Genomic DNA, 26,026 nt, shown 5'->3' on the forward strand with positions numbered 1-26,026 from the left:
TAATTTATTGTACCAACGTTAAATATTTTAAAATAATAAATACGTTTACTATTTTTCAATGAAACGACCTTAGTTTTGACATAAACATGACCGAACTAATTTCTATGTCAATTATATTAAAATACTAAATGTTGGTGCCAAAAACAAAAAATCTCATTTAATAATGATTTGTCAAATGTACATCGAAATGAGTAAAACATATAATTTTGTTATTAGATAATGTTTTTGAATGATATTTAGTTCATGGTTAAAATAATAAGATCTGTTATCTATTATATTATAATTTTATTATTAATTACAAATCGACAATGTAAAATATATTAATTAATCCTAAGTATAAAATAATACTGCAGATTTCGAAAATGTCAAACTTTTTTACTCAATCATTATTCTTTAAATCGAACCCTGAACAGCACAAAATAACAATAACATTTATGACAAAACATTACAATATTGTGAAAATGAATTCTTTTTCTTAATTTTTTGAATACAATTAATTCAAAAATAGAGAAATAGCTTTTTTAAGTAAATTTTAAGTCGTCGTGTAATTACAAAACAATTTATAATATTGATATTCTTGTAAATTGGTTAAAATAGGATGATTTTACTAATGGTTTTGCATTTTCGTTTATACAGAAAGCCACTGATATTTATGATAAAAATCATTGTCAACAGCATGCTATTTTATTGAAATCTTTTAAAAAATATTAATGTCTAAACCAGTAGCTATAACAATTTAATTTTTAGATATTTCTTACAAGCAATTAAAAATTACTGTCATACTTAGTGAAATATAGTTACTTCAATAATGCATATATTATATAATATTATACTAAATTGTCTTTTAGTAGTTTTATATTAAAAGGATAATAAGTAATCAGCAACAACGATTGAAAATTAACGCTCATTCTTACAATAATTGTCAACATGCTGGTACATTTTATTTTTGTTTTATAATTACAAAAATTGAATGATACTTTTTACGCTTCCAATAACAAGGTAATACTTATCTTAACAAGTTGGAAACTCACTACCCACTGTGTAAAAAAAAAACGCTTATCGTGGACCATTATACTTTTTGTTCACCCCATGTCCCATCATGTCTCTATTCCTTATTTTTTTTTCTTGAACCAATGTCCTCGAGACTTGTTACTATACTTATTATAGTTATTATTTGAAACATACATTTTACAAAATTCCAAGAGATAACCTATACATACAATATATATTATGAAACTGACATTTTCATTGTAACATTATTAACAACGGTTAAAAAAGCAATAACCACTATTCCTCCATTCCGATAGATCAACCGTTGATGGCGCACTATTGTTATACATAGTTAAATAATTTAATGAGGCAACGTTGTTTTCGAAAACAATTCAGAACGCTGAAAATAACTATTCTCATACAATTTATGAAACAAGGCTGCAAAAATTGCCAACTCAAAACGATCATTATATTGATGAACGTTTGGACACCGTCAGTCGTTACCAAGATTATAATATATTCTTTACTTACCTACTTACCAAGAAATACATTTTTTTCTTGATACATTTATTCTGATATTCTCAACCATATTATAGGTATTGTAAAATACTTTATGTAATATATACAATGCTATATTAATATTATGCACTATATTTTACTAGATATTATGTTTTATAAAATCATTATAGTATGATATGAAATTATTATAATTGTAAATATCAATTCAAACTACACAACTTGAATTTAACTTATACCAACTAGTATGTAAAAACAAATGTTATAGTTAGTTTACTATTTTAAAATTAAAAAATCTATTGGTTCCTACTATAGGCCCTAATTGTCTGTTTACCAAAACATTAAATAATATATTTAAGGGAAGTACACATCATTACAATAGATACATAAACATAATAATATAATATGGTATATAAATAAATATATATACATTTATTCATACAGCAATACAAATTCAATTAAATAACTATCAATTGTATTGACAATTCTATAGGTGTCACAATATACATTATTTTATTACTATTATAAGTATTGATCCATCAACGTGATTTATTTATTATAAATATACATTGATGATTATTGATCAATTCTGATCATATTTCCATCGTATGACTTACGTGTATTCATAAACAAACTAATAATTCCATTAGGTATTCAACACTATAGCCTATAAGCTATCTTTAAATAGTTATTAAATAAAGAGAAATTTATGCTCATATATCGTTGTTTAATTAACCTTACTAAGTACGAGAATATTTGTACATCAATAGTAAATACATATATAGCATATTATGTTAAACACAATAAGGTAAACAATTTAAGACCAAATAAATACAGATAATTCAGAGTAAGCCAGCTATGGTAAGTTAATTTATTAGGGTTTCCGAAGTAATATTAATGCGCCTAACTTCTAATTTAATAATTTAACCATTAATAATTTACCTATTTAAGGAAATTTATAGTAGAAAATATGTTGTTAATAATAGCAATTGAGAAAAATAAACATAACTTTAATTAATACGTATAATTTATACTATAAAATTTAATTTTGTATATTATTCTATTGAAGCACTTTTTAGAATCAAATTATTTTACAATAATAAATAAAAAAAGTCGCAAATACTAAGTACCTAGGTATAGCTCTGCTGTACAGACGTATAGGTGTCGAGAGTACCTCGTCAATAAGTAGGTCACTGTAATGGATGTGTTAAATTTGAATTCAACGATAAATCATTGCATACAAAAAACGATTCTGAGCCGGCAGACAGACCGTCAACCTTTTTTTGTACAACCTAGCTACTAAGTATATATTTTTATATATTTATATTGCTATTAGGTATACAGTAATTTATTTCACTCCCAATAATACGGTAGAAGTTATACGGTATAAATATTCTCAATACCTAAAAATTAGTCTAAATATTTTTTAAATGTTATTGAGTAGGTACAAAAAATAATAGATTCAGTAACAGTAAAATGTTTCAAGCAGTGGAGTTGAATTATTTTCACTATGAATAAAATTTACCACTATACCTATAGTCGAGCATAAGCTCATAGCACTAACATAGCCATAACTATAATTTAAGGAGCCGAGTGGTTATAATTCTGATATAAGCTATACAAATAGAGATTGCTCAATTTCATTTTATACATATTTATCATTATATATTATAAATACTATGTAAAAAAAGTCATTATGCATTTTAAGATATTAATTTAAAATTGAAAGAAATTTACTGCTCCAAAAGCTAAGGACAAGAACGAAAAAAAATTAATTAAACATTTTAAAAAACACTTGTCGTTGTAGATCGTTGTCATCATTGCTCCACTCAGAATCTAAAAAATGATATAGGCAAGTTATTGCATTAATGTAATTTATGATATTCCCCAATAGTTCCATAGAATAATTGACGGGTTTTGGCAGCATATTTATTTTGTTTTCGTATACATAAACTGTGTCCTAATGCCCTATCCCATACAAAACTTAAAACCTAACTCCATTAAAAAAATTAATAATTGCATGTTTTTGTGAAATAAATAATATGTTATTCATATTATCATGATATATCTTTATACCAAATTTGTTGAACTTTATTTGCTTTATATGTACGTCATTGCTATAACAAGTCATGGTGTGTGCGTTGACATTTTTTACATCGAAGTTAACACTTCATTTATGTAGATAATATTAACAAGGTAATCGATAACCTGCCTATGTATTATATAAATGAATGGCTAAATGTAAAATATTCGCTTATGCTTGTATATAAACAACTTTATTTCAGGTCTCCCTTATACGACAAAGCCACTTTTTTTGATGATTTGTGTTTTTTTCAGTATTATTTTTTCTGGTACCTATGTACCAAATATTGTATCCAAGTAGAATCTTTAGGTAATAAATCAACTAAAAACATTTCAAATTCACGAATGGTTATAATTATAAATATTATGTATAATAATATCAGTTCAACACTTCTGCAACTATTCGAGCAAAACATAGAGACAAGAGGTATTATTTTATTTTCATGGTGTTTGTATCATAATTTACTATTGATAGTGCAACAATATAAATAATAAACTTGATTTGAAAACTTTCCATAGTACTATAGGTGCAAATCGATGGCAGGTATGACAGTGGTAAAAATTATCGGTATAAGCTTGAAATACCTATGTTCTAGGTTAACTCTGTATAGAAGATTTAAAGCCACACTCATACTTTACAACGATAATACTTTAATTCTAATACTGTTCCATTAGTATAGCCCAAATTTAAAACTTATGCCTGGATAAATATTGTCATAAATATATTGGGTAATCTTACCTCACTACGACTCACTGGATAACTAGCTTAGTCTAGACTGCCTACTATGCCCAACTAAGTCATAAAATCATTCGATCATGTGAATGTTACAAAATTATACCTGCAGTAATTGTTCACTCAATGTCATGTACAATAATATTAAATTATTTTAATTTCAAATCTAACGATTTGTAGGTCGGTAACTAAAATCCTAGTCAATTGTTTTCAAATATCTTAAGCAATAAATATTAATTTAATTAATTTAAATTAATTAATATATTAATTAGGTAGGCATATATATATATATATATTATAGTATATTTGTATTAATTGATACTAATATTATTATTATTGTTGATTATGTGCAAAGCGGCAGTTTTACCTATTAAAATAACATATGTGGAATGAGTATGCCGAAGTAATATTCTGTTTTATAAAATCGTAACACATTTTTAGTGTTAATTTATAATGAATAAATAAGGGTCAGGGGTCTAACCTAAATCCTTTAATCATTTATAAAATAATCATGGTCGGAAACTTAATATCTATCGAAATTTTAAATAGGTACATCCATAAAATTGTATGGAAGCTTACATTATTCAAATACAACAAATAAATCAGTTATTAAGATTTAAAAAAAAAACGAATGTATTACACTCGTAAATACATACATCATATCATAGATTATTTTATAGTTTTATATTGGATATAAAATAGAAATGTGCAAAACAATATATTGGTTTTTATTATATTTGGTACATTTTGTACCTATTCATTTTGACTTGAACTTATAGCCAAATACTGCAAGTTCTACATTATAAAGATACATTGCGAGATTAAAGCCATAACAATTTCCTACACAATGTAGATTTAGAAGTTCTATATATTATTGGATTACAAGAGAAATAAAATCGAATGTTATGTAGGTAGCCGTCGACGGTAACGTCGGTAACATACATCTTGCATTAACAATGAAAAGAAATTAAATCATGATGTCGTATTTTATTACAATATTTTTAACGTTTCGTTTATTTATTAGATATGTACTCATTATTTTCTTAAAATAATACCATAATAACGTTAACACTATAAATATTGTATATAAATTGTACTGCAGTGTTGGATAAAAAAAAACATTTATTTTGTACCGATAACAAAAAATTAATCCACTAAAAAAACATATTTATTCAACTATAATAAAACATAGGTATTGTGTTCAAATTTAAACCCTATTAACACACCTCAAAAGCATTCTAAATATTTAATTTGTATAGGTGCATAAAATATAAATAATAGCTAGGTATAATATATAGTATATAATATATATAAAAATATAACAAACCATAAATAAAATATATGTAACTGCGGTAGACAGTGTACTGCAGGTATATATTTTCATTTTCATAGCGGAAAATTATTATTCTTTGCGTTTAAAACCATAATTCATTTGATAAATGCAAAATATTTTTCCTTATTATAGTAATAACCACCTAATAATAATATTATTTTATTTTATATTGGATTATATTATTTTCACGATTGAATTTAAAATAAAAAGTATGATGCATACAATCTTTATCAAATAGATGATATGACGTGTTGGATGTGTACTACACTTTGTATGTTTCAAAATGTATTTTCTTAATCTAAATGTCACTCGTTTGGTGCAGATCGAAGCTGACAACAAAGTGCATTAATGGAGAACACATACAGTTCACATTAACGGCGTACAATTTTGCATACTAACATTTTATTACTTTGAAATGCTTTTAAATTGTATGGCTTTAAAAATAATATTATATAGAATGGTATTCTCAAATTGGCTGTCCGAGTTTTGTTGAGGTCAATGTGTCTATAACGATTACAACAGCTTACAATCGTCCATTTATTCAATTGTATGTACGTCGTATACCAGAATCGGCAGAATCGAGCAAGCATAACCAACCACATGAACTAAGAAACCGCGATGGTATTACTAAAATAATTAAATATATTGTCTTGCATTATTCTAGACGCTAGGAAATTATCAATGAAATAATGTTTCAGTGTATGATTAAATAATATATGAAAAAAAAAAATAATAACTGTATCTAAATCAACAGTGTATTAATAGCATCCTACTGGATTATATATAATATTACAGAATTATCAATTTCGGTATCTTAAATGGTTTAAAATAGGTAGGTACCTAACCATTTCTGTTCATTTTTAATTGTATATAAAAAGTACTATCCATTTATTTATTTAAGAATATAAAGGGTCCCACTGAACAATATGGGCCTATAATAGTGATATAGATCCTGCTATAATACTATAAAGATGACTAAGAATTAATCTTGGTGGAAATATTGTATTACATACAAATTAGTAGATGCTTGTACATATGTAAGTGTGTACAACCTATTATTTTCTCATAACGTTTATAACTTATAAGTGATTGATTCGAATCATTACATCATTCGTTTTAATATAGGTACTTATACTTACCTACCATTAAATATTCCATGAGCTAATTATAAACAGTGATTTGGGTAAAATTACATTAATAGAAATTAATACACTCGTACGTCTTGACGTACCTAATTTTGTTTTAATAAAAACACCTACTTATTAATCATTATTCAAGATTTTAGTGAAAAAAACTTGCGTAGCGATTACTGATTGGCGATTTGGTCACCTTATTGTGACACCTTGTTTATAAAATATTATATTATGGTTATTGTTTTATCCTATTTATTATAGATTTTAATTATAAGTATGAACTATGAATTTAATATTTATCATTATGCGAAAGTTATAATTTATTATACTTTTGGGCTATTAGTAAGAGAATCGGGAAAAAATGTTTGCTAGTTACCTGAGAATCTGAGCGCACATCTATAAATCTACTTCATCATTATTAATATTGTTAATTAATTGTTGGATAAAACGTCGACGATCTAGGCGTGAATGATAGGCAATTTAGAAAACATTTATGCGTTCAAGTGTTCATGTCGACTACCTATAGCAATACGATAAACATTTTTAAATTATTAAATACTCGTACAAAGTACCTATCTGATTACAAAACACAATGAATGTGGAATATTAATACAATTTATTTAAATGTTGATACTTATTTTAATACTATTAATTTTTAATTAATCAAATACATTCTATGAATTAATAATTAATTAAGAGTAGTAGCAGCGTTCCAATAAAAGGAAACATACAGAGAAAGCATTGATTAATTTCCCTTGACACCTATAGGAGACCTTGCCTTACCCTATTCGTAGAAAGCATGTTTTATCACATCTTATTTGTGATCTTATAGTTCTATATTTTGTCATTGCATTTGTCATATTGGACATGTAGGTCACACTCACATAGACACACCTTTAAATAATAGCGACATATAGAACCTTCCTTGAAGTACCTAGCTTGTAAGTACAGTTCACAATATCCTGCTGGAATTCATATTTAGTCAACATCATGTATTATGTTCAATCCTATTCTATGGTTTATACCTACCTATACATTGCTACTTGCAATATCAAGGATAATTATTAAATTGCATGCCTAAACCATGATTTATACTATTTTATTATTATAAATAATACTTCAATTAGACGATAAAATATGTGACATTCTTCATTTATGTTGACAGCTAAAAAAAAATAAATAATATTATGACAATGGAAAAATAAATAATATTTGTAATTTGTACATGCAGTCCAACTATTAAGAACTACAAAAACATATGTTAATACAAGTGGTAAATATTACTGCATGTAAACAGATATAAGGGCGCTAATTTAAATAAAGTAAAGGACTAATAGTTCTTAGCACGAATAAACTATTGGCTATACTGTAGCCCACGCCCCTACGATTCATATAGAAAAATATTGGGAAACGGACGAAAAGGTCTTTTCGAATATACGTAATCAAGGTTTATTATAGGTCAATCATTATTTATTGAACGTATCACATTCCAAATGTTATAAGCAAAAAGTCACCATCCATTTTATTTGCCATTTAATAAATATATTTTAGTCCTGATTGGTAAAACAAATTTAAAAAGCCATACCATCAATTTTAATGATAATCAGTTTAATAGTTTAATTATTATGAACGTTATTGTATTGGTCTTGGTTCTTTTATACAGTATAGATACCTACTACGACTTCTTTAATATTGCCATTTTATTGCTATAAATTATTACATTATATGTATAAATGTAAAAAAATATGTATTTATTGAATTAATTAAATTTTTTACTGATATTTTGGTTCCCTATGTGAGAAAAACGTATTGCAATTATTTAATTAGATTAAATATTTAATGCATTTGTATTTCAAATTATGAACTCATAGGCCCCCACACGAACTTGTTCGGTGGGCCCCACTGTCTTCTTGAATAGAATAAATAAAATAAAATATAAGTATATTGTAGGAGTATTTGATAGGAATAAGAGGACAACGATTTTTTTTGTTTACATACAATACGCGTGTTGCCGACTATTATTTTTCCCGCAGCGTTAGCTATGCGGGCGGCAGTCTTCTTGAAATCAAACTTTTTACAAATAAAAAAATGAACATGTCAATTGGTACCACAATTGTTTATTATTTTTTCACAACGTATAGCTGCAGGTAGTAAGTATAAACTGATTCTTAGGTAATAACAATTGATAATCTTATACCATCTCCCTCGCAGTACGCCACGCGTATTAGGCACATGGTTGTCGAAATTGTCAATGCCTTAGTATAACATAATGTTATAGATACCGACCAATAATTTATGCAAACAATATCCTACAAAATCGAATTACAAAAATTTGAGATGACCACGACCAACAATCCATAATGTACAACACCTTCGTTATTAATGCGTATTTTTATTTTTAGTCTGTACCGCTTCATGCAACTATTTAATAATATTATAATTTATAACCATCTGCGTGCACATGTCCACAGGTTGCCGTGACCACGTGACGAACACAAGATGCGTCACACCGAGGTGGTGGGTTTATGGCGGCCGACGGACGCGCCGCCAGGAGGAAAGACTCGTGTATCCCGAGCCACCGACCAAGGGGCGTCGCACACTTCGCACGCCCACAAGTTTGTCATCAAGTCCACGGCCATGATCCGCCAGTCGAGTCTCACTAGGTTCATCGTCAACAAGAAGAACAATACAGGTGACAACGTTTACATGACGTGCTACGCTTACGATTCGCTTTCCCCTGATAATATACGATTTTTGCAGGCTATGTGCCACCACGGCGAGACCTTATAATGAACCATATATATATATATATGAAAAATCATAATAGTACAGACGTAATATCCAACATAATATATAAGCAGGTGTAGGTATAAACAAGCGTAGCCGATTGATCCCTGTATAAACTATTCAAGTTCTATGACATATAGTTAAAGCGCACTCAATCGTTAGTATTACCAATATGTAAGTAAAATATTAGATAGGAATTTAGATGATCTTAATTGAATAAAACGAAACAGCATTGAGAATAATTCTCATTTTCTATATTATATCATGTAGGCATCCATGAGATCTGATTTTTAAAAAAATACCTTCAGTTCTCCGAATGAATAATTCGTATACACAGCAGCAGAAATAGTTTGAAAAATCAGGGGCAAATAACGGTTTAAGTACCAATAAATACGATAATATCACGTCACGACAGACTAGTGTGTCATTTTTAAAATATAATATACGGAGAAAAATATTCATGAGCTTGCCGATTTAAAAGAAAAAAGAAAAATGTATGCCCATTAAAGTTGGCTATTATTTTGTGTACGAGCAATACCCACAAATATTATGATAATTACACTCACTACTATATACACACGTAATACATAATATCTGTATTCTATACTCATAAAACCATATTTAGCCTAACATTATGACTATAGTATAATAAACAGTTCCGAATATTTACTATATTTTTATGTAGGGTTAAAAGATATTTTATTCATATGATTGGAATACTAATTTAAATAACTATTTGTGTAGTATACTTGTTTGTGTACATTAAGGGTTATAAATTAAAGCAAACATTACTATAATTATTATACGGTTAAATAGTAAAAATTATCAAATAAAATAAGTAGTTTATATGCAGTATAGAATATAGATAAAATAATATGGGTAACAAACATGTTTAATGTCTATTGTCTGTATAGGTATATTATATACCTAGCTGATTTTTACAGAATTGTTTTTAACTTAATACATACCTACCCAAATAAGATAATATACAATTAGGGAAGGCAATTTCGGTTGTAAATGATACATTCTATATAAATAAAATTATGTGCTGTTCAGGAGGGTTGAATACGAAAACCTATACAAATATTAAATACGTGACAATATGACCTGCTACATTATCAACTATATACTCTACGATATGTCCTATTGTATTAAAGTATGTAGATAATCGATCAATTGTTCCAAATTATTCAAAGTCAAGTACATAATAATATATCGTTTCGACGCATGTTTTAAATTTCGAACATTAATAATACCAATATAATAGTACCTATATAATATGTGACCGTAACTATACTCGATTCTTTCAATATATGTAAAATGACAATTATTTACAATAAAATAACTAATCTATGCTCACATATCAAAAGAAATACCCAAACTCTCAAAAACATGCACGATATTTCAATTTAATAAAATAAAATTATGCCAATATTGACATTGTTAATGTTCACTGCGCTTAATTAATGCATACGCTTATTTTATACACACATATAATTAGAGGCATAACTTGATTAAATATTCAGCTCTGTAATAATTTATATTTACCGATAACGTTATTTCTCATCATCATCGCTCATCGTCTTAATCCGGTTTACGACGAGATTAAATTTAATGCATTTTTTTTTAACGGACCAAATTGTTTAATAGCTCCTCAGAGTAGTGAAACATTACAACATTTCTTATCTAAACCTATAGATAAGAATTACAAATTATATTAAAATGTATAATAGGAAGTGTGTAATATTATTATTTTTAGTAAGAGCCTAATAACTATGTGACAACTGACAAGTACCTATTGATTACCAGAACATTATAATTTAAGTACTTAGGTCCTTGACAAATAAAAGTGCATTTAGAATATTTTTTATTTTTTATTTAATTTATTCATATCGATTGCGTCAGGGGTCAAATACCCACATGTGGCTCTCATTGTAATATTTTGTGGGGCCTGCGAGTAAAATTTATAATTTGTATAAAAATCACGAACTAAAACAGAATGGACTGGAAACTGCTGATGATTAAAACGTTATTTATTTGTAGCCATTGCATATTACCTTACCTGGTAATATATTTACCATTTGCCTGGTACCTTTTTAAATTAATAAACCTAACAGTTATGAACTTAATAAACTAAACTTGATATGACTATACATTTTTGTTTAAAATAAAATAAGATATAATATTCAAATTGTGGCCCATAAAAAATGTTATATTTATTTGTTTGCTCTTGACATCAAAAAGGTTGCCGACCCCTGGATTAAATGAATTACTCTGGCGAGAAACTATAACATCTCTATGACCTCAACGTACCTTAAATTAATATATTTAGTCATTAGATAAGAGACTATATAACATGTGGTAGGACATGGTATACCTACCACAAATAAACAAAAATAAATTCTCAACAGTTTATTGCGTTCATCGCTAGGAATTAATCTTATTTAATAAACTAAGTACCTACTTAAGTCTTACAAAGTCCCGATTTGGATTTCAGTCAAAGTCGTACACATTTGTACTATACGAACATTATAATCAATCTTTCTCGGAGTAAATACAATCCTCTCCTACAAACGTTTCAAATGAAACAAACCTACAACTTGCAAACTATAGGTATTTTCATACGATAATTCTCTATAAATCGATACAAATTATTCAAAAAAATAAGTTCATCCATTACCTTGGAATGACCTTGGACTAATATTACAAGAAATTTGTAATCGTTATAAGTAATCGAACTTTTGAACACACAAACTTCTTAAAATACTTTGAACCGTCATGGTCAGTGTATCTTATTGCTTGAACATAAAATATAATATATTATATAATACATTTTGGGAAATCCTAATTGGATATAATGTTATGACTTAGATTTATAATCTTGAATCATATTTCGTATTTTGAGATTAGGATATATTGTATTAAATACTAATTGACTATTTGTTTTATATTATTTTAATTTACTACGGCTTTACCTGTGTAGCTATGCACATATTATTTGTGTATGCTATATATAACATGGATACAACGTAGGTAGGATACAGAGTGATTCACCAACATTTCACGCCCTCTTTTTCTACAATTATGCAGTTATTCAAATTCAGATTTTTAGAATTTTTAAATATACCTACTTACTTAAAGATAATATTTTGTTGTACTACTTAAGGAGTGACTAGTGGATAATGGATAATATACAAATTTCTGTTTTTTTAAGTAAACCCCTCCCCTTTTCCGCATTAAATTATTTAGCTGATATTTCTCCTGAAAATGTTGACGTATCAAAATCAAAGTACCTATGCTAATAGCTCATAGTTGAGTACAACCTGACGTCTGTTAAGATATCCCTAACGGTAAAACAGCGTTCGACGTTCGTCACACATTTAAAGAGATTTTATTTGGTTGTGTGCCTATAGATATTTTACAGACAATACACCCATACAAAATTACAAACAATTTTAAAAAATAACAAAAAGTATAATAACAGATAATATTATTATAATAGGTAAATAATACATTGTACATGTCAACAAATTAAATACATTTACAAGTATAATTTGTTATTATATTTTCACGATGCCCTTATTCATGTGTAAAGTGAAGAAAAACATAATTTACTGAGGTCCACATACAATTTTTTAGAAAAATAAAGTGAACAGAATAGCTGCGGCGCACTTGCATCGAATAATAGACATCCAGACGGCCGGATTATATGCATGAAAATATTTTTGAAAATGATGGCTTAGAGTAAAACATAATAGTGCTAAAGTTACATTTCAAAAGCTCTATTGTATTAACTATAAAGTACAAACAAGTATAAACTATTACAAATATTCGTTAAAATTTGAATTTTTATGATAGTAGTCGCCAGTGGGTATGGTTGTACCAACACTTTCTTAATTTGTGTTGTTCACCTTACTGACTAATTAAAATCGTACATATATTATAATTAAGATGTTAGTAATAACAAGATTTATATAGACTCTAATACTTCTTTTTTTTGTATACTATTTATTTACATTCTTTATACTTACTTATTTAATCCATGTATAGGAAAATATATGTTTTAATAATTGGTACATTAAAATTAAAGTTCATAATATTATATATATAATACCTATACGCAGCTAAACCTAACCTATTTACATTTATTTAGTTTCACTGAGTTCATATTTCGTATGAGTTTTTTTCAAACATATTTCAAAATGGTAAATTTTTAAATAGTTTTCAGTGTCCTTCTTCAAAGAAACACAAATTCTCTATATACATATACCTACCTAGTTAATGACATTGTTGTGCACTTGTGCTCAGAGATGGATTCAGGAGAGGGTCCAGTCCAGCCCCCCTCCAGACATATTATTTCCCAAATTTTTTTTATAATTCTACAGATCCTGATATAACTATAATTCAGATTACATGTATGTCTGATAATATAATATACTAATACTATTCTACGTATCATTCTGTGTATAGATAGTACTATCCTAGTTCATGGTGCACAGTAATTCCAATAATGTAATTATTACAATTCTTACTTTAAGAAATGCTCAGAGTCCGTACCTGCTTGTGCAATAAATGTGCTGCATAGATACTGGTATATTGACAGGTTATGTACCTATTAATTAATAGTTATTATTATTTATTATTAAATATGAAACGAAGCATATTATAGAAAAAAATATAGTTACCTAGATAATTGTAATAATCATAAAGTATGAAATCAGAATAAGCATTAAACCTTTTAAATCAACTATCAAGATCTCAACAAACGTTCCTTGCAATATTATATTAAATAATGAATCTCGGTTAATCTCGGTATTCCTAAAATATTTAAATTTTTTTCATTTAAATTTTTATTCGATTTTTATAAATAAAAATTAAGTCCATGCTCTTTGATTTCTAAAAAAAATATTCATTTTATGTTTATAATATATACACCAGAGGTGGCCAAACTTTTTTTGGTCACGATCTACTAAAAATATACTTCACCTTTGAGGATCAACTTTTAAAGAAAATTTTTTTTATCAACAATTCAATAACAATTCGTGCGCGTGTCCCTAAAAATAAATTCTAACATGATCGACTTAGAAATTATCCGCGATCGACCGTTTGATACCTATACACGAATTGTTTTCGTTGAGAGTTAACTTAAAAACTGACTAACCTAACCAATTTAAAGATTGCAGGTATAAATTTATAATGGTACTAATATGTATTATGTAACTTTTTGAATTCGTTATACAATTTACAAAATTAGAATTTCTTAAAATGTGTTAACCAATTTATTTTAATTCTCTACATTTTAACAATAATAAAATAATAAGTTACTATAAATATAAAATAGATAATATTTAACATTCGAATAATAGTATATTTATGTAAAAATGTATACCTAATATTAAATACATTTAACTCGTAAAATGTTAATTTCCTAACAGTATCCTCTTTTGAAAGTATATTTTGGACTTTTTCCAATTGAAAAATATATTTAAATATACTTTGTATGAATAGTGAATACAACTAATCCAAAATAGCTAACATATACATATATAAATATATAATAGACCATTGTCGAAGTAAGTAGGTAGGTAGGAATCTATTTTTGAACACTATATTTAATCATTTGAATAAGTAAAATCATAAATGTATTTATTACCTATTTATAATTCAATTGACTGTATAAACACAATCGATTAGACAATACTGTGGGAAATAGTCAACCAACCATATTTTAAGTAGTTAGTCATCGCTTTATTAAACCAAATCGAAAATTTTCGTTTTTATGCTGTGACTCCATGACGAGTTATACATTCGCTGTTAAAATTTGAAAATTTGTATACATTTTAACTTACATAAACATAGGAAATGGTGAAAAGAATATTATGTTTGATACACAATATAAACGAGCAGAAATTTTATATTACGTCCACGTGGGGGCCCTAGAATTTCAAACAAGGAGGTCGGCGGCAGCCAAAAACAATAGAAATCCATAAATAAGTAATTTAGAATTATAAATCATGATACAATATTATCATCGTTACATAATCAGTATTATTTTTATGTACGACTATAAAATGATCAAATAAAATGTAATGTTTATCTAATATTAAAATAAACGTGTGACCGATTCGGTAAGAAAAGGGTTGTCGAATAGACGAAATCCTTTTGGAGAAGGCTCTCGAGCCCGCCAAAAGCGCCGCCCCCACACCACGATTTCCGCTCACGCGAGTAGGTACACGGCTCTATAATAGCACTGTTGTGCGGCGTCCAATTGTCGGCCGTTGGCGCTCGGCGGCGGCGGCGTCGTCGTACGGTTTTTTTCTTTTTTGCGCGGGACGCAAAGCGCGCGCGAACGCGGTCACGTTGCAGGCACTGCGGCGGCCGCCTGGCCGCGCTTCAGGTGCTACCACCCGCGCGGGCGGTAGTGCGACCGCGGCGGGTCACCCCGCGGACGGCGGTCGACAGGTATATCGGTAGCTATTCGCTAGATCGCGCACGCGACCACCGCACCGAGCTATTATCTCTCACCGCCGCGGAACACTTATAAATTTCCTCCGCGTACATAAATACAATATTATAATAATATCGGCACTGAAATATTGTTATTACATATTATTATTATTACTATTATTATACACCAGACGTACGTACGCACGCACACAAGCACACGTACACGGTCAAACTCACTCTCACCACGGTACACTACGACAGACGAACAGACGATATTCGCGCGCTCGGCCAGAACTCAGAAGCACCTTCCCCCCACCGCGCGAGCGAGCGCTAAGCCCTCCACGCCCCACACATCACCGCCACAACCCCGCCACCACCCCCCCGCGACGACGACACAAACGCACCGCCGTGTACTTTTTCCCAATCGAAAAATCACATCACGCCGCCGTCCGTCCGCCGCCGTCGTCGCGATTCTCTCTTATCCGCCGCCGCCGCCGCCGCCGCCACCGCCACCGACACACCGTTCGCGTTCCGTGGTCGGGTTTTGTTTTGATTGTTATTATTATTTATTTATTACAATTTTTTTTTTTTAAATTTTTAATTTTTTTCACTCCAATGGTTCATCGAACGTAATTACGGTGGATAATCTAATCAAAAAAAGGCGCTGCAACAGCGATATCGACGCCGCAATGGCCGGTAAGTGGTTTTCGTAACGTTTTCACCGCCGTCTCACCTCTCTCGCCTCGCCACCGCCACCACCGCGTTTACATTTTGTCGCTGTCGACAACAACCCCGGGCGGCACCTCCGCGACGTTATCGCACGCTTTTCCGCCTCGCGTGATACAGCACCTCCGCCGCGGTCGCCGTCGCCGTCGTTGTCGAGTTTTTCGCCCGACCGCACCACCGTTGCGACTACGCAACCTCCGCGTCGTACGTGTGCGTCGTTAGTCAACGTGACGGACGAGAGACAAGGCCGATACACGCATTCTGTGCCCGTCACGTTTTTCCGCCGTCGTCGACACTTCTGCGCGCCAACGTTTCTAGGTCACACGTTTGCTCGCGCACATGAGACTATCCGCTGCCGTCAATGACCACAATGACTGACGACGTAGAGAACGGTAAGATGGCACCGTGTAATACCCTATCGTCGTCGTTATCCAACGGTGCCACCGCAGACCAGTCGCCCGGCGTCACCGTCTTTACCGACAGTGTTCGATATCTGCACCTGACTAATCCGTTGTCCACAAAGTGTGCCTGCAACGTTCCTCGACTCTCCCGGTTGCGCTTCACCCTCACTTTCTCGCTTGTCTGTACGATTCCCTGTAAAACTGTACTTCTGGACTATGTGCATGTGTTCAACACGACCTAGCTGGCTATCTATTTACCATTCCTATTCAATGACACATTGAATACCTTTTAAACACATATTTGCCGTCCACAAGGTTCAGTCGACTACCAGTATTATAACTTCGTTATATTCTAATCTTCCATTTGAGTACATCTTGGAGTGAACTGATGATGTGATTCATTTTGATGATATTCATTAAAACTTGCCTCTGATGGTTTTTTATTTGAAATTAAATATAGTCGAATACTCTTATCACTTAGGTTCATACCTACTTTTAAATTGAATTCTATATTATAATGGACTTAATTCAGCTTGGTATGTATCAATAAAAGTTCAAATGTACAACACAAAGCAAGTTAACTATTGTAAAAGTACAATATTTTGATTTAATTCTGTCAGAAGTGAATTTTTTACATCGTCTACATTTACACTGTTTGTAACATATACTCTTCAACCTATAAATATAACAATTTCATAATCAAATATTTATTTTTAATGCTTTGATAAAGTTTATTGGCATCTGTATTCAAATTTTAAATAATTGAAACAGATGCTGCTTGTATATTATTCTACAACTATTTCACTATTCATCTGCCAATCTCTAATACACTATAAATTTATTTGTTGCAGGAAACGGTGAGATTCAATGGTGTTTCTCACAAGTTAAAGGCACATTGGAAGACGATGTTACCGAAGGTAAGTGTGCCTATAAAATGATAATTGTTCCTCTGTTAGGTATTTATACTTATTTATTTATTTGAACAGCCGATTTAATTTCCTGTGTGGAGTTTAACCACGATGGGGAATTATTGGCAACCGGTGACAAAGGCGGTCGAGTAGTAATATTTCAACGGGATCCAATGGTAAGTAAATAAATCTTTTGAATTATTCAATTAATTAAACTAATACCTTCAACCCTTAATTACAAATATCAAAGCCATATTGAAAAGGTTTTAATCTTCTTTTAAAAAATCTGCGATTATAAACATATAATTTGATTATTTGTGTGCAATAAACTTTCAGAAGTTCCTTATAGAATCTGGATCTTAAGAACTATGAACTAAGATCAATTAAAATTTATAATACAATATGAAACCAGGTATTGATAAACGAATATGTAAAAAAGATAAAAACATATTTGTAACTTTATAAGTTATATTTTCTCAAGAACTTTGCAGACTAATTTTTTTTTATTATTCTTTGATTAGGTGTAAATTTACAAATGTAGTATTTGTTGCATAAAATACCAATATTAGACAAATATTTAAAACCCATATATTATGTATGATTTAATTACATATATATTTTTTGGATAACTACAAAATAAATCAAAGTAAACAAAACCTGAATCCGTAAAAATCTAATAAAATAAATGATAATAAAGAAGTGTTTCGCTTAGTGTGATATGATGGTAAGGAATTGAAATGATATTTTGTTTATTTATATGTATAAAAAATAAAGTTTGGCTTTTTCAAGGTTATATAATATTTTATTTATTGGGTTATGCTAGTCATAATTTATAATGTATTTAACATTACAGAGTAAAACATGTATTCCAAGACGAGGGGACTACACTGTATACAGTACGTTCCAAAGTCATGAACCTGAATTCGATTATCTTAAAAGTTTAGAAATAGAAGAAAAAATTAATAAAATTAGGTGGCTCAGACGTAAAAATCAAGCTCATTTTCTATTGTCTACTAATGGTAATATTTTAAAAACAATCATGATTATTTAATTACTATTAATTGTTATTTATGTATTTTTAATCTAGACAAAACCATAAAATTGTGGAAAGTGTCTGAAAAAGATAAGAAAATTGAAGGATATAATACTAAAGAAGACAGTGGCATCATGAGGGATCCAATGAATATTACTTCCTTGAGGGTATGTTGTAATGATTTTTATAATTTTATTATTTAAATTGTCTGATGGATTGCTCATGGGTAGTTTCTTTTCACCTATTTCCATGTATATTATTCTTTCTTTTTTTTTTAATTTCTGTTACCAAATTTATTTTAAATTAAACAAAAGCGGATAAGTGGATGTTGTTCTGCTGTACAGTAGGTTACAAGTGGGTCACTGTAATGGATGGTGGTAAATTTGAATTCAATGGTATAAAATCATTGTATATAAAAAATGATTCTAAATGAAGACGGTCTGTCAGTCTATAATATTACTTAGTAATTTACTATATTTGATGATATTATTATGATAAAATTAATTTATTGTACAAATAAGCATAAGTATTACGCAGTAGATTAAATTCATTTTTGCCAAAAAAAATATATATATTTGTAAAGTCATGTGCGTGTTTAAAATACAATAATATAGTTAAAAAGTTTCAAATACTCATGAATAATATTTTTAATTTACAATAAAATAACATGAATCATTCAAAAATTTGAACTTTAAGTGCTATTAAATAAAATTGTGCCTACGTATTTTTAATATTTTTTAACTGTTGTTAATATATATCAGAGACCTTTTATTACATTTTCAAGTTTTTTGACCCAAAAATTAAAATGTTATGGACAATTAGGAATAAAATTTGAGAATGTCCGTAAATAGCTCAAAACAAGTCAAAATAATTTGAAAACGTTTTTATGTATATAAATTGATAATATAAACATATGGTGTAAATTTCAAGTATCTGCATGTCTTGGTTTTTGAATCAACAAAATAAGAAATAGAGTGAATATCCAAAGTGAAAACTTAAATTTCAAACGCTCAAAAAAATTTAATTTGACTTTCCTGTAGAAATTTTATATTTGATAAGGTAGACAAATTTATAAGGAATCTTGTGTTAAATTTTCAAATCTTAGGTATGAAAAGAAAATTTTTTAAGAATTTCTAACTTCAAATAATTTGTTCGTGATTTTTATGTATTTTGTTGAAATTTGAAATTCAGAAACTCATAAATATTTACTGTGGACTTAAGCTCAACTTTTTTTTAATTTACACTATCAACAACATATGAGGAACCTTGCATTATATTTTCAAGTTTTTTGACCGAGCTAATATTTTTCATAGACATTAACCAAAAAAAAACCAATTATGATCAAAAATTTCATGTGCCTATAAATAGTTCAACATGAGTCAAAATATTTTAAAAATTGTTATGGTGTTTTGAAAATGGTAACACAAACATTCAGTCGATATTCAGTGAACATTTTATTTGTCTATGGTCATTTTGTTTAGAGTTACGCTAAAAACTAAAACAGATTTTTTGATAACTGGTTTTGCTTAAAAAACTCCCGTTTTCCTTAATTTTTTGTTTGTTTTCTTGTCGCTTTTGAAAACTTGACAATTTTTAAATTTTGACATTCCAAATACACCAACTAGATTTACTCTCCTACCAGAAAAGTTGTATTTGAAGAAAATCATAGCTTTTTAATTGCCCCAAACTGTGATGACAGACAAATATATAAAACACATCATTGTAAAATCAATACATTGCTCCGCTCAGAATCTAAAATAACAATTTGCAGGTTCCAGTGTTAAAGTCAATGGAATTAATGGTTGAAGCTTCTCCTAGAAGAGTATTCGCCAATGCTCATACTTACCATATTAACTCAATCAGTGTAAATTCTGATCAAGAGACCTATTTGTCGGCTGATGACCTAAGAATAAATTTATGGAATTTAGAAATCACTGATCAAAGTTTCAGTATCCTTTTGCCTTTATTTGATATTAAATTCAACAATTTTTGAATAAAAAGTGTAAGTATTTTTCCTTAGTGTAACAAATTAATAGATATTGTTGATATTAAGCCGACTAACATGGAAGAGCTCACAGAAGTCATAACAGCAGCTGAATTTCATCCGCTGGAATGCAATTTATTTGTATACAGTAGTAGCAAGGGTACAATTCGTCTATGTGATATGCGGTCTTCAGCATTGTGTGATAAACATGCTAAATGTTAGTGCTTAAAATAACAAATTATTGATATATTAGAATTGTTGACAATAATGTTATTATTTTTGTGCAGTGTTTGAAGAACAAGATGATCCAACAACGAGAAGTTTCTTTTCTGAAATTATATCTAGTATATCTGATGTGAAAATTTCCAATTCTGGCCGTTACATGATGTCTAGAGATTATATGACTATTAAGGTTTGGGATTTACATATGGAAACCAAACCGATTGAAACATATCCCGTATGTATTTATATTTATATTATATATCATCAATGTCCACATTTTATTGATAAATAATAATTTTTTAGGTGCACGAGTACTTGCGACCTAAACTATGTTCATTGTATGAAAATGATTGTATTTTTGATAAATTTGAATGCTGCTGGTCGGGCACTGATCAATATATTATGACTGGTGCTTACAATAATTTCTTCCGAATGTTTGATCGGGCAGCTAAACGAGATGTCACATTAGAAGCTTCTAAAGAAATTGCTAAGCCTAAGACAGTATTGAAACCTAGAAAAGTAAGTTTCTAATATTATTAAACAATTAATACTACTTAATGTGTTCTAATTTAATAATTATTTTTAAATTAGGTGTGTATAGGAAATAAACGTAAAAAAGACGAGATTAGCGTCGATTGTTTAGACTTTAATAAGAAAATTCTTCACACTGCATGGCATCCAAATGAAAATATTGTTGCTGTTGCGGCCACCAATAACTTGTATTTGTTCCAAGATAAATTGTAGCCTTAGCTCTGACTACCGCTTTCATCGTCTTTAAAGTATGTTAATTTACCATCGAAAAATATTTTTTTTAAACTTATATAGGATATTTTATTTCAGTGTCTTGACAAGAGGGATTCTGATTGCGGGTTAACAAAATGTATAAGAAAATACATCCAGCGTTGAGCCTCTATGACAGAGGATGAGATTTTGGTATCTTATTTAACTCAACAATATATATTGTACAAAAAAATGTCTCCCTCGGAATCCCTTTTTTGGATAATACTACTCGGCTCGTTTTATACACATTTTTTTTTTTAATTCCCCCTTCCCAAAATTTATTTCTATTAGTTTACAGTTCTCTAATGAGAAATTACCTTCTTTTTATATATATTTAATAATTATAAATTAACATAAATTTTTTTTAGAGTAAAAATTACTTCTGTATAACTTTTCTACAAGGAATATTAAATTATTTTTAGTGGCGAGCCCAAATATTCAATTTAATTATCAAAAAAAAAAATTGTACCAGTGATGCGTAGTTTATGCGATCATTTATATATTTATTTATTTTTGTGTACTGTACATACCATGTTTTTTATGATAATAGTTAATGTGTAAGGTTACAAAAAACTCGCGAAGAGTGAAGGTCAAACACTAATGAAAAATCAAAGAAAATATATTTTCTATTGTTTTGTTTCTTGTTTGGTCTTTGCCAAACACCATGATGGACGGATATAAATTTGTTGAAAATCAAATTAAATTTAATACACGTAAAACTAATTATTAAAAAATGTGTACAATAACCTAAAAGATGATAAAAAGAAGCCTCGCATCTGTTTTTGACGGGTGATTACGGCTATTGTTGTTTTCTCTTTTTATTTTTACAAATGCTAAAATTATTTTTACGCCCGTGAATTTTATTTTCTGTACCTATTTATTGATAATAATAATAATAATAAGTATTAATTGACTCGAATTAGATTATTATATTTATTATTCACATTCTGATATATATTATTATTATTATTGATATTGATAGTAATATTATTTGAATATGTGCGCACATACATCTTCATACCTGAGACCTATATTAAACTTGAACAATTTTTAATTGTAATGAATAACTATATGGTTTATTAAAAATAGGGTAAAGTCATTGTTTTTTGTTGATTCAGTTGACTCAAAACATATTAAATTTATTATTTAAATACAATCTGGAGATATAAATCAATTAAGTTTTTTTTTTTTTAGATTCTCTTAAAAATAAGAATGCCCAACTTTTATTTTTTTTTTCTGTAGCCCATTATTTTAAATCCAAGAGCAGCAATGGTAATAAAGAATACAATTATTACAGTACGCTATGATGAATTAAAAAACCAGTCAACTGGCAATATCTTCCGCATATGGTGTTATAGCAAATACAAAATTAAAAATGTGCTTGGAAAAACATTGTCATTTAAAAACAGTTTTAATTGACCTTATTGGCATTCAGTAAAACAAATTGGTAATTTGTACAAGGCCAAAGTTAGAGTTGACTTAATTTTCTGATGGTAGGAGAGGGTTCATATTTGTTGAACACCAACTTACACTACTAAATAACATTTTAAATTTTCGGTTGATAAAATACCAAATGAGCGATAAGTTGATGGATGTGGTTTTATTTGCCTTTAAAATGTGACGGATAATAAATTGAAACAATAATTGCTAAATACCGTCACGTAACTAAGTTGTAAATTGTAACTAACTATGTTCTCTGTAAGTTGGACATAAAGTTACGACTTAGTTTATAGGCGTTTTGCTAAAAATGGTTGTTACGAACACGGTAATATTGTAAACGATGGGTACTTGATGGTACGGTATATTTTGTATCGTTGGCATTACTGCATGTGTTATCGATGAAAGATACGAGATAGTACAGCAGTATCAGATGCGAGCTAAAAAATATATATTATCTTGAATCATGCCTGTGACAGCAACAAGCAGTGATAACCGACAAGTAAAGCGAATTGAATAGTAAATACTTGCAGGGGTCTCGAATAAGTTGTGACAATTGTAGTCATCATTCGGCAATATTTCTATAGGTATTAAAAATATATGCTATATACAAGCTCATAGTCTTATTGTTAATTTTACGGTCACAAACATGTCCCAATTGGACGCGAACAAAAACAGGCAGCAAATATTGGATACTTGGAAAGATGTGGTGGATGACAAGACGCCGACCAACTGGTTAGTGTACTACAACACCAGTTGTAGGCAGTGAAGGAAGTTTAACGCCATGGTGGTACCTAATAATTTTTTTTTTTCAGGGCCGTGTATGGCTATGAGGGTCCAACTAACATACTTAAGTTTATTAGCCAAGGAGGTACGCCCATATATGTATTTGCTTAAGTCATAACTAAAATACTATTTTACGTATTATGTCTAATCATAGCATACTTAGGTAGTTGATTCATAAATTTAAAAATCTATTATATTTTTTTTCCACTCTTTACAGAAGGGGGAATCGAAGAAATGAAAGAAGACTTAAATAGCTCTAAAATAATGTATGCATTCTGTCGAGTGTTGGACCCAAAGACTAGCCTTTATAAATGTGTCCTAATAAATTGGGTTGGTAAATCAATAATTAATAAATGGTGTCTTAATTTTGAAGATTTTATCTATTATTTTCAGCAAGGAGAAGGGGCGCCTATTGTCAGAAAAGGAACTTGTGCTAATCACATTCGTGATGTATCTAACATTTTAAAGGGAGCTCATGTTACTATAAACGCACGTAACGATGATGAAGTGGATACAGATATTATACTATCTAAAGTTTCTAAGTCATCGGGGTCAGTTTATTCATTTAAAGAAAGACTTGATCAATCTCAGCCGCAAGAGAAAATTGTAAATTCACTAACAAAGTTTATTTTTATTCATTCAGCAATGTCTAATAATAGTATAATTGTTTTAGGGTACTTCTTACAAAAGAATTCAACCTAATTTAGAAATAAATTCATCAGAAAGGGATAAGTTTTGGGCAGCTGAAGAAGAAAAAGAAAAGTTAAGACAAGAAGGAGAACGGAAAAAAAAAGAACTAGAGCAGAAAAAAATAGAGAATGAAAGACTATTGCGAGAAGTAAGATACAATAAATACTTTATTATTCATGTGAAAACCAATTTTTAAACTTTTATAGGATGCTGATAGAATAAGAAGAGATTCAATAATAAATGAAGAAATTCCAAAAACTGAATCAAAACCTATTGTTGTTGAAGCAGAACCAGAAAAACAAGAAGATGTTAAAATCGAACCTGCAAAACCTGAATTAGTCACTGAAGAAATTGTAAATCAAAATGAACAAAATAATGTTGAGGAAGATTTAGGAATTAAAGCTGAAGCATTGTACGATTATCAAGCAGGTAGTAAAAAATTGATTTTAATTTTTAATTTAATTTAACTTGATTTGTTTTTGTATAGCTGATGATACAGAAATTTCATTTGATCCTGGTGATATAATTTGTCATATTGACAAAATCGATCAAGGCTGGTGGCAAGGTTTGAGCCCTGATGGTACATTTGGTCTATTTCCAGCCAATTATGTTCAACTTCTTCCTTAATGTAGTATTAGGCACTAGATTCTTTGTTCTCTTGTTTATACCATAATAATTACTAATTAGTATTTATATCTACGATTTTATTATGAACTTAAATTTTAATTCATTACAATACGTAATTGGTTGTGAAAACATGTTTTAATCATGTTTAAGTTTTAAATATTTAAAATCATTGTTTTGGTAATAATTAAAATTATTGTTAATCTAGTTAAATATTTATTTATTAAATGTTTCTATTAAATTTTAATTAAATTTGTATAACTATTTTTATTTTTTTACTAGAAACAACCTTATTTAATAAAAATAACTAAATAATAAACAAGTATTTTTATTTTACAATAAACAATATATATTATACACATTTATTTGTACAACTTATATCATAGTTATTAATTAATATCAATTCATCTTTGA

General features: G+C 29.1%; 2 protein-coding genes across 6 annotated transcripts in view; both read left to right on the plus strand.

Moving 5' to 3' along the window:
* LOC111027645 (protein phosphatase PP2A 55 kDa regulatory subunit) overlaps positions 1-22,822 on the plus strand; it is a 78,233-nt gene extending 55,411 nt beyond the window's left edge. Inside the window, exons 2-12 of one of the 5 annotated variants that reach the window (XM_022306046.1) lie at positions 9,259-9,479; positions 18,000-18,065; positions 18,135-18,232; positions 18,910-19,075; positions 19,144-19,256; positions 20,861-21,038; positions 21,126-21,290; positions 21,361-21,530; positions 21,599-21,814; positions 21,887-22,074; positions 22,136-22,174. In XM_022306046.1, the coding sequence (XP_022161738.1) occupies positions 9,287-9,479; positions 18,000-18,065; positions 18,135-18,232; positions 18,910-19,075; positions 19,144-19,256; positions 20,861-21,038; positions 21,126-21,290; positions 21,361-21,530; positions 21,599-21,814; positions 21,887-22,039 (1,518 nt within the window). In that variant the 5' untranslated portion in view covers positions 9,259-9,286 and the 3' untranslated portion in view covers positions 22,040-22,074; positions 22,136-22,174. Of the gene's footprint in view, positions 1-9,258; positions 9,480-16,481; positions 16,718-16,797; positions 17,140-17,999; positions 18,066-18,134; positions 18,233-18,909; positions 19,076-19,143; positions 19,257-20,860; positions 21,039-21,125; positions 21,291-21,360; positions 21,531-21,598; positions 21,815-21,886; positions 22,075-22,120 lie in introns of those variants that run through there. The other 4 variants (XM_022306047.1, XM_022306045.1, XM_022306049.1 and 1 more) reach the window with 4 other exon arrangements.
* A 522-nt stretch (positions 22,823-23,344) lies between these two features.
* LOC111027646 (drebrin-like protein) lies at positions 23,345-25,805 on the plus strand. The gene is made up of 7 exons (XM_022306050.1): positions 23,345-24,247; positions 24,328-24,383; positions 24,516-24,628; positions 24,692-24,904; positions 24,972-25,136; positions 25,195-25,417; positions 25,476-25,805. Exons 1-7 carry the CDS (start codon positions 24,162-24,164, stop codon positions 25,613-25,615), a joined length of 996 nt encoding a protein of 331 aa, XP_022161742.1. The 5' UTR covers positions 23,345-24,161; the 3' UTR covers positions 25,616-25,805.
* Positions 25,806-26,026: the final 221 nt, after the last annotated feature.

This window comes from Myzus persicae, unplaced genomic scaffold (assembly GCF_001856785.1).
Source record: "Myzus persicae strain clone G006 unplaced genomic scaffold, MPER_G0061.0, whole genome shotgun sequence".
Lineage (NCBI taxonomy): Eukaryota > Metazoa > Arthropoda > Insecta > Hemiptera > Aphididae > Myzus > Myzus persicae.